At 56.6% G+C, this 11,123-nt stretch overlaps 7 protein-coding genes across 7 annotated transcripts; 2 read left to right on the top strand and 5 right to left on the bottom strand.

The window, feature by feature from the left end:
- Positions 1-90: 90 nt before the first annotated feature.
- K452DRAFT_290431 (uncharacterized protein) lies at positions 91-586 on the bottom strand. Its single transcript, XM_033541000.1, has one exon. It carries the CDS (start codon positions 579-581, stop codon positions 180-182), a length of 402 nt encoding a protein of 133 aa, XP_033394496.1. The 5' UTR covers positions 582-586; the 3' UTR covers positions 91-179.
- A 1,576-nt stretch (positions 587-2,162) lies between these two features.
- On the top strand, positions 2,163-2,965 carry K452DRAFT_290430 (uncharacterized protein). The gene has a single exon (XM_033540999.1). It carries the CDS (start codon positions 2,196-2,198, stop codon positions 2,823-2,825), a length of 630 nt encoding a protein of 209 aa, XP_033394495.1. The 5' UTR covers positions 2,163-2,195; the 3' UTR covers positions 2,826-2,965.
- K452DRAFT_233711 (uncharacterized protein) lies at positions 2,870-4,507 on the bottom strand (the record flags this gene model as incomplete). Its single annotated transcript, XM_033537325.1, has 5 exons — positions 2,870-3,019; positions 3,073-3,312; positions 3,363-3,699; positions 3,758-4,128; positions 4,280-4,507. The coding sequence occupies 5 exons, from the start codon at positions 4,505-4,507 to the stop codon at positions 2,870-2,872; spliced, it is 1,326 nt and encodes a 441-aa protein (XP_033394494.1).
- Positions 4,508-6,378: 1,871 nt separating this feature from the next.
- K452DRAFT_290427 (uncharacterized protein) lies at positions 6,379-7,002 on the bottom strand. Its single transcript, XM_033540998.1, has 4 exons — positions 6,970-7,002; positions 6,835-6,888; positions 6,581-6,777; positions 6,379-6,522 (listed from the first exon to the last, which is right to left on the bottom strand). The coding sequence occupies exons 1-4, from the start codon at positions 6,982-6,984 to the stop codon at positions 6,396-6,398; spliced, it is 393 nt and encodes a 130-aa protein (XP_033394493.1). The 5' UTR covers positions 6,985-7,002; the 3' UTR covers positions 6,379-6,395.
- A 174-nt stretch (positions 7,003-7,176) lies between these two features.
- Positions 7,177-8,416, bottom strand: K452DRAFT_276550 (uncharacterized protein). Its single transcript, XM_033539282.1, has 2 exons — positions 7,581-8,416; positions 7,177-7,501 (listed from the first exon to the last, which is right to left on the bottom strand). The coding sequence occupies exons 1-2, from the start codon at positions 8,385-8,387 to the stop codon at positions 7,232-7,234; spliced, it is 1,077 nt and encodes a 358-aa protein (XP_033394492.1). The 5' UTR covers positions 8,388-8,416; the 3' UTR covers positions 7,177-7,231.
- Positions 8,417-8,891: 475 nt separating this feature from the next.
- K452DRAFT_276549 (uncharacterized protein) lies at positions 8,892-10,031 on the bottom strand. Its single transcript, XM_033539281.1, has 4 exons — positions 9,792-10,031; positions 9,455-9,604; positions 9,194-9,379; positions 8,892-9,130 (listed from the first exon to the last, which is right to left on the bottom strand). The coding sequence occupies exons 1-4, from the start codon at positions 9,999-10,001 to the stop codon at positions 9,047-9,049; spliced, it is 630 nt and encodes a 209-aa protein (XP_033394491.1). The 5' UTR covers positions 10,002-10,031; the 3' UTR covers positions 8,892-9,046.
- Positions 10,032-10,125: 94 nt separating this feature from the next.
- Positions 10,126-11,036, top strand: K452DRAFT_320897 (uncharacterized protein). The gene is made up of 4 exons (XM_033544356.1): positions 10,126-10,272; positions 10,338-10,398; positions 10,459-10,588; positions 10,654-11,036. The coding sequence occupies exons 1-4, from the start codon at positions 10,225-10,227 to the stop codon at positions 10,757-10,759; spliced, it is 345 nt and encodes a 114-aa protein (XP_033394490.1). The 5' UTR covers positions 10,126-10,224; the 3' UTR covers positions 10,760-11,036.
- The last annotated feature ends 87 nt before the right edge of the window (positions 11,037-11,123 follow it).

The raw sequence follows: 11,123 nt of genomic DNA, 5'->3' as shown, positions 1-11,123 counted from the left end.
AAAAGCGTACAACCAGCCAATACCATCGCACAGCTGTTCCGGGAAGAGTATTAACAGTCAATTAGGTATTAAAAACATTAGCAATACTACCTAGGTAGCCTCCAAAGTCCACAACGCCGCCCCAAGCAACCACCCATCAACGCACCAAGCACAAACACCCACACCCACACACCAACCCATCAGTTATAGTAACCCCAGACAGGCGGATTCTCACCCGTGTACTGATGCGTGCCCAAGCCAGTCAGGTTAATACAGTCCGTATGCGCAAACTGGGGAGTGATAGCATAAGCGTTCCACTTGGCGGGATCAGCGACATTGGGGCAGGCGACGGCGCCGCCGACGCCGGGCGCCGCGTCCGGGGCCGCAAAGGTCCAGTAGCCGGTCGGCGCGGCGCAGTTGAACCGCTCGTCCGTCGTGTCGCAGTTGGCTAGCGGCGCTTTTTGCTCGTCGGTGGGCTGCGCCGTCCATGTCCAGCCCATGTAGTTCCAGTACGCCGTGCTGGGGATCGAGTGCGAGTGTTGGACTGTGAAGAGGATTTGGCCGTCTGTGTTGACGTAGAGGTTTTGCCCGCCGGGGACCATGGCGGACTGTGGTTATTAGCGGTGGTGTTTTTGTGTATGAGCTAGGAGTTGTGGAGGTGGGGACTTACTGCGCCTAGCGTGCCGCCAAAGACTGTCTCAGTGCCATTGGGACATGCCCAGGTCTGCGATATTGGGCAGATGTTGGTGACGTGAGCCTGCAGGAGGCGGCCGCCATCTTGGAACTTTCCGCCGTTGACGACCGAGTTGGCCGGAGCGTAGGCCGTGAGGGTGTAGGGGTAGTTTGGCACGACCTCTGCGCGCTCCTGGACTGGTTGGGCAAGAGAAGAGGGGAGGAGGCTAATGGTGGCTAGGAGGATTGTTGAGGCGATCATTGTGAATGGAGGCTTGACAATGAAGAAGCTGTAGGTTGCTGATTGATGCTTCGAAAGATGAAGAGTGGCGGTCTGTTGCTTTTGGCTCACTGCTCGCCTTTATATATGTCGAGACGACTCCGGCTCAATTGCAGAAGGCACCAGTTCTTATCAGAAGTAACGAGAGATGTGTTAGCGTGAAGTGGCAGCGTCGCAGTGAGATGTGGAAGGAGCACTCGTATTGACTGTCCCGGGGCAGTGGCACAGCCATGCATTTCTTCGCAGGGGAGGTGCATCCGGGAGGGTCGCAGTAGAGGCCGGATCGAAGAAGGGGGGGATCATTACTATTATTAGCAGAGGCTGCTGTTTTCACGCTTCGACGAGGCCGGAATAGGTAGAGTCTCAAGCTGTCACGCGGCGTAAGACACGATACGACTCTAGTGGGATGACAGGGTTACAGAGTGTGATTCGCGGACATCCCGGTAGATTAGGTAGGCCTATACATAGCGATGGATGGTGTTGCGCCGATTAAGTCGTGTCCACCGCCCGAGTCGGCAACCGCGTCCGTCCGGGGATGGGACGTCATTGACGCGGGGCGGCCCGAAACCTATCCTTTCCATCTCCGCACTTTGCCAACCTACTGCTCCCGTCCACGACATCCAAAGCTGCATTAGCTATCTGTCATTCGGAACCCTCCGGCTGCATCTCTGTCATGCTCTCCCCAGACCGTAAGCCCCGGTCGGCAGCCTCGGCATCCAAGTCCACGGTAACCATGGACCTGCTGCCCGATGAGCTCTGGTTGCACATCGCCTCCAACTTTGACCAAGATCCCCCCTCCAAAGCCAACTTTTTCGAGGAACCGTCGCTCGCCTTGACCAACTCTGAATGCTGCGACCTGAAATCCCTGTCGCGCGTCTGTCGCCGCTGGAGACGGATCGTGCTACCTCTTCTCTTCCGCCACACACGGGTTCCTTTGTTCTCTAGTTCATGCATGTGGACCGATGAGCGCGAGACGATAGACTACCCGCGCTTCTCGGTGCAATCGCGCCCCTTCGTGCGTTTCCTGGAAGCGAACGATCTCGCCCGACATGTCAAGAGCATCGTTGTCTACACTCAGTGGCACAGCGATATCAGCGCATTTGGTTACGAGCACACACCACTTTACATGGAAGCAGCTGCGTTCTGGGACTCTACGATGGGCGCCATTAACCCCCTCTCGCTGATGATCGTGGCACCGCCAACCACTCTCTCGCTTCTGCTTGGCATCGACTTTCCAGTTGTACGAGACAAATGGGCCTTCGACATGCCATACCACACCTTCGAGTTTCGGCAAGATCCCAACTCCACAATTCCAAGCGCCCCGACGGACTTCAGCTGGCCGTTGCAGCTAATAGATTGGCGCAAGTGGACCCATATGGGTTACAATGAGGGCTCCTACCTTTCGGTGTATAGCACGTACGAGTACTATGCCAAGGTGCCACCCAGTCTGCTTAGGTTAATGATCTGGATGTTCCGGGAAAAGACTTTCCGTAAGACTTGCAGTCTGCGGTCCATCACATACGTTGCCATCTTCCCAACCGGCGATTACATGGTAGGGCTCGCTGATGTGATGACCAATATCCGTGGTCTTCGGCACTTGAACCTGCAGCTGGCTCCAGAACCGAAAAGCACAATCATGGATGACCCTAAGCGGATGAAAAGGGCCCAACCAGGCGACCTTTGGCTGGAGCTCAATCGCTCCTATACGACCCTAAACAACTTGCAGTGGACCGCAAATGCGTCGCTGTCAAGCCGCGACTACCGCTGGCCAGCTCTCGTTGATATCCTCGACGACGACCATCATCTGGGCGGACTGAGCCGGAGAGGCTGGACCAAGGTTGGGAATGCCACTTGGTCGAGAGATGAAGTGAGCCAAGCGACTACGTCGGAGTGATTGGCTGGAGCGAGGACTCGATGTCCTGGTTGTGTTTTCGATGATCACACGTTTGCAGATCCATTTGCTCCTGGCGCATTTGCTTTGTCCACTTTTTGCAAGCATGGCGCAAAGAAGACATCGCCAGCAATGGCTCTTCGGATTGTAACAATGGCAACAAGGAACCAAAGGATGATGACCGCAACTCCAGTGACCTTGGATTGCGTTAGCATGTTAAGTCCCTTACGTTAATCGGCGATATACTTACAGTGCCAAGTACTTGGAAAAAGGCGGATGGAAGCTCCTCTCCCATCTGAAGGGTAGAGAGTACAAACACGCCCGTAGGGAAGGTGAAACCCCACCAGCCCATGTTGAACGGGAACTTGGACCGACTAATCGACGCCACGGCGAAGAAAGCCCAGACGATACCGAATCCCCACAGTACGATCGCCGTGAAGAAAGCACTGACGTAGAGGATCTCGCCAGCCATTGGATGGAGAGTACCGGTCTGTCCACTGTTAGCACCATAATAGGAGCAGACGTGGCCAGTCAACCTACCTTGGGAAACACCTCCAGGGCCATTTTGCCGAGGTTCATGATGGAGAAGCCGCCCTGCCCGAGAGGACCCAGGGGAAGGAACACGCTCACGATGACCTCCCTCGGCGGCAACTTGTGCATGGCCAGACGGTGGAAGTATATCACGAGCGTAAGCAAGGCCATGGGAAGGCCAATGCCCCAAAGCACGTAGCTGACTATGATAGTCCATAGTGCGTGCTGCGGGTTTGACAAGATAGAAGCTACGGTAGCACCATTGGCCGACGTGACGATTGGTGTAGCAGCGGGGAGGAGCCACGCGGCCGTCATAGTGGAGAGGCTCGTCGGATGCACGTAAGTCCTTTTGTTCTGTCAACGAAAAGCTCCTCGGAAGGTATCTAGGGGTGTTGGATGCATACATCAAGAAAGGCAAGCCACAAGCACAAGCTATGGCCATCACGACGTCGATCCACCAGAGGACCCAGGCCAGTTTGTTCGCCCAGGGCCCCCAGCCCGCCTCCTGGATGCAGACGAAGATGAACATGTTGATGATGGTGGTCAGGCCCATGGGGATGCAGCCGAGGAAGAGCGATTGCACCGGGTGCCGCAGCATCAGACCCCAAGTTGCTGGGTACATCACGTAGCGCAAGAGCGAGGTAAAGGAGATAATGGCGAAGAGGATGACGTTGATTACGAAGAGCACGGTGTAGATGACGGTAATGACGCGGTGCTTATAGGGGATGGCGTGAAGAACGAGACACACCATGCCGGTGGCCATATTCACGGCGAACTGCGGATGGATGTGAGTTGCGGTTCAAGAACAAGCTTGGTGGGTGAAGAGATGGAGGTGATTGGGAGACACTTTGCCGAAAGGGAGTGAACGAGTATACATATCGGAAGGGAAGAATCTGCCAAAGGAAAGGAAACCGGGGAAAACTCACCCACGACGGCGTAAAGTTCTGGACAATCCTCCTCCAACCTCTCTCCTCCAGCTCCAGCGTCATCCACTTCGGCTGCGGAGTTAGCGACGACCTGGACGAGTTTGCACTGGGCTTCTCATTCGTCTGGCTGGTGATGCCGACAGCAGCGAGCTGCTGCTGCGTCGAAGCATGCGAGCAAGGCTGCTGGGAGGCAATGGCGTCTTTACGGTCGCTGTCCTGGGCGTTCATCCACGGCGGACGGTTGCCATACTGGACGGAGGCATTGGTGGAAACGTTGCCGTGGCGGTTCACGGGGTGCATCCACGGCATACACGGCGCGGGCACCGGCATCTTGTCCACACGCCTTTTAGCGCGAGTCTGGAGTCCTAGCCTGCGGTGCGTGGGGGGATGTGCCTAGCAGCGGACGGGAGGGCGGAAAGGTCCGTTGCGGATAATGGGAGGAGTAGTCCGTGGCTGTGATCGACGGCGGCAGGCTCGCGGGATTGGGGGGAGAGTCAGAGGCAGGAAGAGGAGACTGTTCTCGACAACACCAGCAAACAACAGCAGCGACGGCAGCAGTAGTGGCACCTCGGACGTGGCGCGAGCGCAAATTGGGGCGAGTAGGGTACGTAGTAGGTAGGTGGGCGCGAACGATGGTTGGCTGGCTGGACTGGGCTGGGCTGGAACGACTCGAGCAAAAAAAACATACGAGTGGAAACTAAAGAAGGACACGGCCGCGGTAAGAGGAAAAGAGAAGAAAAATTTGCCCCCCGGCGTCGTTCGTGAGTCGTGACTGTGCTTTCCTTTCTGGAACATCCTGCCCCATCGCGCGCTGACGCTGACGCCAAAAAAAATTAAGCCCAGCAAGCCTGTTCCTTCGAGTCCTAGGTAGGTGCCCGCCCCGATGCAAATCCGCGACAATGCCGATCCCGCCGCGAGGAATGGTGCACCACCGCTACCAGAATCACTAAGGTACTACTGCTAGCTCACTCACCTGAGTCCTCTACCTGGGCAGCCACTAGGCCCTCTACTCTACTCAACTCCCAAAACCAGCACCACAACCACCACCACCAGCCCACCCCGCCCCGCGAAGAAGAAGAAAGGGAAGCCCGGGCAGTTTCCGCCCGCGTGCCAAGCACCGCGCCTGCCGTCTTCCGACTCTGCCCGCGCGCCGCGCGCGCCAAGCGGCGCGGCGGCGGGCCGCTGCCGATCTTGCTGTTGCTGTTGCTCTTGCCTATGCCTTGTTGCAGGCAGCAGGCTCGGGCTAAGGATGCCGTTTGCTACGGCAGCGCAAGGCCAGGTTTCGGCGCGGTGCGGCAGATGCGCGGCTTGCGGCGGATTTTCCAGCCTGGCGCGGAGCTAGGGGCGGGTTGGTGGGCGTGCGTGTTTGTGCGTGTGTGCGCGTCATGGTTGAGGGAGCTGGGGTTGGGAAAGAGGGATGGGATCATGGGATGGGAGCTCTGGGCGGGGAGTGGTGGGTTGGGTTGGGTTGGGTTCGCTGCCACGGACATGGGCTGGGCTCGTGGTTGTGAGACTGAGGTTGCTGGCGCTCGGCGCTGGCTGTGGCTGATGGGTGGTGGGTTGGGGCTCTGTCGCTCGCTCTGCTCTGCTGAGGTCGGGTTAGGCTTGCCGCTGCTTGGTGCCCGCCCGTGCTTGATTGGTTGCGCGGTCGGCGTGCGCGCGTGCGACCCGGAGATGAGGGCGTGCTTGCGGAGCAATGTCCGGTTGTTGAATGTGGTGAGGGCTTTGGCTGGATCAGCGGGATAGTGAGATAAGGGAAAGCTTGGAGGGCTTTTGGAGATGTGGCCGGTGCTCTTTAGAGTAGTAGCTGATGTTTAGTTGTGCATTGGCGATGATGATATGCCATTGGCGCGCCCAGGTGTCTATCCATGAGGAATTGTATAATCCTTCTGCCTTTCCAGCTAGTCCTCTGTCCGGAGTATGTATCAAATGCCAATTCTATCCGGCGCATCTCCGAGAATAATCACCGTTCGAGATGTAGTCGCGATCCGTAAGCTTTGGTGAAATCACAGTACTCATCACTTCATGGCGCGCAAATACAGGCAAAAAGCCGCGTCAGAACTTTTCAGGATTGGTATCTAAGCGAATCTGTCCAGAGCCCATTTTGCGAAAAAATTTACTCCTCGTCCTCGTCGGCCTCGTCGTTGACGACGTTGAAGAAGCGGAGCTCGTAGACACCCTTGGAGGTGGAGACGACGCGGAGCCAGTCACGGAGCTGCTGCTTCTTGAGGAACTTCTTGGTCCTGCGCGCATCATGTCAGTCCTCGCCCACACGCGCGGCGCTGGCTGGCGGCAACTTACAGGTACTTGAGGTAGCGGCCAGAGAACTCCTGGTGGGCGATGACCTCGATCTTGCCGTCACCCTGCTGGGAGATCTGGATGGTGTCGCCGAGGTTGTTGGTGCGGCCCTCAACCTTGATGCGGTCGTGAAGGAACTTCTCGAAGGCGGTGATGTCGAAGATCTTGTCGTTGACGGGCTGGGAAGCGTTGATGATGAACTGCAGTCGCTGTTAGCCCGCTTGCGCGCTTCTTTCGCGTGAGAGTGCGCGCCGTACCTTCTTGGTGATCTTCTGCTTCCTGGCACCACCCTTGGGGCCGCCGACACGCTGCTATAATTGCACACTTAGCCTACTGCTCTGTTGCCGAGTGCTCATTCAAGAGTTCGGCGGACAGCAAAGCCGTGTACGTACAGGACCCTGAACCATTTTGACTGATTTTTTTTTGGAGGAGGAATGTGGAAAGTGCAAAGAGGTGGATATCCTGCACTTGGCGTTCGAGAAAAGTTGTCGACCGTGGGGAGGGACTTTGCGCGGTCGGAGGAGGCCAAGGTCATTTTCCGCGCCTTTCGGCCGCCTGTGACCGCCTTCGCCTGCCGCACCAATCACGTCCGGCAGAATCACCATAACACTCATTTCTACTCCTAGGTATATACAACAACATCATTTTCTCCCATCACTCCAAAATGGGCACTCCAAACACTTTGCTCAGCGTCTCTACGACCCTGGCGTTGAACTGCCTCCCGCCCTCCAGGACGCCGTCTAGATGAATCACAGTATGAGGCACCCCCGGAATGCGCCAAATCTCGGCCTTTGACCCAGCTTTATTCATCTTTCTCCCATACGCCTCACCTTCATCCCTAAGCGGATCCATCTCCGCGGTAATCACGAGGGCGGGCGCCAAATTAGAAAGGTCAGGATGTTTAATCGGTGAGATATGCCAGTCCTTAACAAGACAGTCAGCTCGCGCTCTGAAGCTGCAGGCGCCTCTCCCATCGCCAGCACACATGTGGACAAACACTCACATTATCCAATTGCTTCGGCCGCGGATTACCGAGCCAGTGCTTGTGGAAGAAGCTCATGCGTTCGCCCGGCAGAGCCGCAGTGTTCCACATCTCCCTGTAGCTCTCGTACGGACAGTTTGGATCCAGCTCGCCCGTAGGCGTGAAGACGTGCATATCGCAGACGGGCACGACCAGGAGCTGGAAAGCCAGCGGAATGCCCTCGTCCCGGCACATGATAGCCACGACCTCGGAGAGATGTCCGCCGGCAGACGCGCCTCCCACGGCAAGGCGCAGCACGTCGAGATCGAACTCCGCGGCCTTCTGCGTGCGCATCCACTGGAAAGCAGCCCAGCAGTCCTCGATCTGGGTGGGGTATCTGTGCTCAGGCGCGAGCCGGTAGTCGACGTCAAAGACGACGATGCCGAGCTTATGCGTAAGCCGCTTGCAGAACTCGTGGTCGAAGTGCAAGCCGCCGAGCACCCAACCACCGCCATGGAAGTTCATGTACGCGGGTCTGTTCCCCGGACGCTTCTCGGTGGGCTCGAAGATGCGGACGGTGATTTCGCCATCCTTGACCGGGCATTTCTGCTCCGTGATGCGCACGCGCGTCGTCGCGAAGAACTCGCGCCCGTATGTGATGGTGTACTTGGCCGGGTCTGCTCTGTACCACTCGATGGGGATCTGATGCGTATGCAGCCGCCCGCGCTGGTACCTGTTGTGCAACTCGACGAAGACCGGGTCGAAGCGCGGCACGAGGTTCTCTGGGATCTCGTTGAGTACGGGCTGTGAGATTGTCTTGGGCGGGGGGTACGTCTCGCTGGTCGTCATGATGGGCTGCGGTGCGATTGATGGTTAAGTGCGGTAGGTGGTGGGACAATGCTTGGGTATCTACATAGCTATATTCATGAGTCCAATGGGCCTGTCTCTACATGTGAAGTCGTTTATCATAGCACGTCAGAGGTGGGGGAGGGGCGTGAGGGGCTCCGTGGCTCCATATCCGCTGATCTTCGCCTTGTTGTGAATACCCAAGCGGCAAGCACTGCGGGTGTCGTGCATATTTCCCGAAATATAATCCGCAGACCCGGCGCGGCCTGGCGGCCCGGTTTATATCTACCGAATTAAACAATGATCAGGACTATCAATTAGGAAAGCCTGTGTGGTAGTTATCTGTTTGTTTCTGACCTAGTAGATAATGGTCTAGTGGCACTGTTTGTGTGTTTGAGTTGTGAAAGATAAATGCAATTGACCAAAATATTGCAAGAACAACTAATGGACAATGCCATCGTGTTGCGGTGATAATTTGGGTCGTGTCTAAGGTTGAATTGTCAATTCCGTAAATGGTATTAATGTTTATTCAAGTTCCAGTCAAAGGCTTCCAGATAGCGTCACGATGCTGTAGATACTAATGGCATCATACACTCTAATACTTTTGAGCTCCAGGTAAGCTCTCCGAGCAATGCTACACGAGTATATCACTCGCTGCAGCCTCAATCGAGGTCGCTCTTCGGCTCGGGGGCAGAATACCCTCTCTGCAGCAAAAACGCCGCAAGGCGGTGTTCGACCTTTGCAAACTACCACGCAGACATGTCAGCTCAGCACACAGCAAGTCAATCTGCGTTTGAGATGAAACTTACGAAGCTGAGTTTCTCCTTCCCAATGACGCCCTCCGTGATCCAGAAACCGCGCGAGCCCATCAGATTGGCCATCATGACATCAGTGAACAGACGGTCCCCTACCACGGCAATTTGTGAGGGCGATGTTACGCCGGCATCCTTGGCGTTGCGGAAGTAGTCCAGGACTTCGGCGCGGCAGCCTGGTTTCTATTTTCGGGTCTTAGCACGGCTTTTTGGGCCATAGAGAAGGCTCTAGGTCCGAGTTAGAGGGAGCTAAAGTACCTTGACGTTGTGGTGGAGCACTTTGACTCCGGTGTTGCGTTCTAGCAGGTCGGCTTCGGCGTACTTGATGTCTGAGGCTGTCCCTGCTGTATTTGATACTATAAGCAGCTTGGAGCCGGGGTAGGCTTTGCGCAGTTCTGCGAATTTGTCCTGTGGCGAGCCATCAGCTGTGGAAGGGAGCTCGGGCAAGAGATGGGATTGGGCTTGGTGCTTTTGCGGTAAGTTGTTGGGGCTTTTGGCAGACGATGGCTGTAGAAATGGAATATTTTTTTGACTGGTAGCAATTTGATCATGATGGATGAAGGCAAAACAGCGCTCGCTCAAAAACATTTATTACTTTGTACTCGGAATAGACCTCATTGGCGTGGGGTACGGCGAAACAGTTGTCCTTGTCCAGCACCACGGCTCTTATATCGCCGCCTTTCTCAGCAAAAGCCTTGGACAACGGGACGGGGAGCTGGTTGAAGGTGGCGCATGAGTGATGCGGCAGACAGAGAGCCGGGTCCCTGAGGAGTTTGAAGACGTTGAGAGTCCCCGAGAGGTTCATTGTGGGGAGGGCGGAGAGAAACCTAGAGAGAGACGGGCAGGTGATGGGCGCTCATCATCATCGGCCGCACAGCTTGCCCGCGGCGCTAGCGCGGATTTGTTCGTGAGCTTCTTCCTGCAACAACCGCATCACCCGCGCCATCTCCCCCCGCTGCACGACTCCACGCGCCTCTCCCGCTCTTCTGCTCCTGTCGGTCCCGATCGCGCGATAGGACTCTGCCAAGATGACCAGCACAATCGGCATCCCGATCAAGCTCCTCAACGAGGCCGCCGTACGTCCCACGCCTCACCACTGCACATGCGCCAGAGGACCCTAGCTGACCCAACCGCTGCGCAGGGCCATGTTGTCACGCTCGAGATCACCTCCGGCCAGGTCTACCGTGGCAAGCTCCTTGAAGGTGCGCGCCCGCCCTCGCTCGTCGTGTCCAGAACATGGGCCCATAGCTAACGTCTCGCAGCCGAGGACAACATGAACGTCCAGCTCAAGGACATCACCGTCACTGCTCGCGACGGTCGCGTTTCCCACTTGGACCAGGTCTACATTCGCGGCTCCCACGTCCGCTTCTTCATCGTTCCCGACATGCTGAGGTACGGCTACCCGTGCCCTCGACGAGATGCGCCGATTGCGACGCAATTGCTGACACGAGTGACAGGAACGCGCCCATGTTCCGGTCGAGAGGTATCCGTGGCCGCGGTGTCGGTCTGGCCAGAGGTAGGGCCACGGTCAACAGGGCCCGCGGCACGAGGGGCGGCAGGTGAAAGGATTGAAAACGAAGCACGATACCAATATCAAAAGAACAGCCAAACCATAAGCATGAATGTTAGACCCTTGGTCCTTTGGGGAAGAGCGACATGGGCAGCGGGACTGAGCTTTGAGGCAATAAGTAATGCTTTGAGGGGCATTGGGGGACAAGTGGGCGTTTAGGCGACTTCACGGCCTGCAAAAGCAACTATTAGACACACGCTGCCAGCACACGATCTGAAGCTGGAACGAAGTTAAAAGAGAAAGAAAATGTGACCCCCGAGCCGGGACTTCTGTAAAGCTTGGTAGCATCACGTGCAAGCGTTCCGGCGTTCTCGCGTCTTGAGCTCCCCCCATCGCGCCGCAAGCTCTCTTGACTCT

Source organism: Aplosporella prunicola, assembly GCF_010093885.1.
Source record: "Aplosporella prunicola CBS 121167 unplaced genomic scaffold K452scaffold_22, whole genome shotgun sequence".
Classification (NCBI taxonomy): Eukaryota; Fungi; Ascomycota; class Dothideomycetes; order Botryosphaeriales; family Aplosporellaceae; genus Aplosporella; species Aplosporella prunicola.
The sequence above is the reverse complement of the archived record's forward strand: the minus strand, read 5'-3'. Positions and strand labels throughout refer to the sequence as shown.

Excerpts from the sequence above, each read along its gene's own strand:
- K452DRAFT_320897 (XM_033544356.1), top strand. The coding sequence starts at position 10,225 with ATGACCAGCACAATCGGCATCCCGATCAAGCTCCTCAACGAGGCCGCC. Across the intron at positions 10,399-10,458 it reads CCGTGGCAAGCTCCTTGAAG|CCGAGGACAACATGAACGTC; the intron begins GTGCGCGCCCGC and ends AACGTCTCGCAG. Across the intron at positions 10,589-10,653 it reads ATCGTTCCCGACATGCTGAG|GAACGCGCCCATGTTCCGGT; the intron begins GTACGGCTACCC and ends CACGAGTGACAG.
- K452DRAFT_290427 (XM_033540998.1), bottom strand. Across the intron at positions 6,778-6,834 it reads AGCAGAAGATCACCAAGAAG|TTCATCATCAACGCTTCCCA; the intron begins GTACGGCGCGCA and ends CAGCGACTGCAG. Across the intron at positions 6,523-6,580 it reads GGCCGCTACCTCAAGTACCT|GACCAAGAAGTTCCTCAAGA; the intron begins GTAAGTTGCCGC and ends TGATGCGCGCAG.
- K452DRAFT_290430 (XM_033540999.1), top strand. The coding sequence starts at position 2,196 with ATGCCATACCACACCTTCGAGTTTCGGCAAGATCCCAACTCCACAATT.
- K452DRAFT_290431 (XM_033541000.1), bottom strand. The coding sequence starts at position 581 with ATGGTCCCCGGCGGGCAAAACCTCTACGTCAACACAGACGGCCAAATC.
- K452DRAFT_276549 (XM_033539281.1), bottom strand. The coding sequence starts at position 10,001 with ATGAACCTCTCGGGGACTCTCAACGTCTTCAAACTCCTCAGGGACCCG. Across the intron at positions 9,605-9,791 it reads AGGTCTATTCCGAGTACAAA|GACAAATTCGCAGAACTGCG; the intron begins GTAATAAATGTT and ends GGCTCGCCACAG. Across the intron at positions 9,380-9,454 it reads TGCTCCACCACAACGTCAAG|AAACCAGGCTGCCGCGCCGA; the intron begins GTACTTTAGCTC and ends ACCCGAAAATAG.
- K452DRAFT_276550 (XM_033539282.1), bottom strand. The coding sequence starts at position 8,387 with ATGACGACCAGCGAGACGTACCCCCCGCCCAAGACAATCTCACAGCCC. Across the intron at positions 7,502-7,580 it reads GGCCGAAGCAATTGGATAAT|GACTGGCATATCTCACCGAT; the intron begins GTGAGTGTTTGT and ends TGTCTTGTTAAG.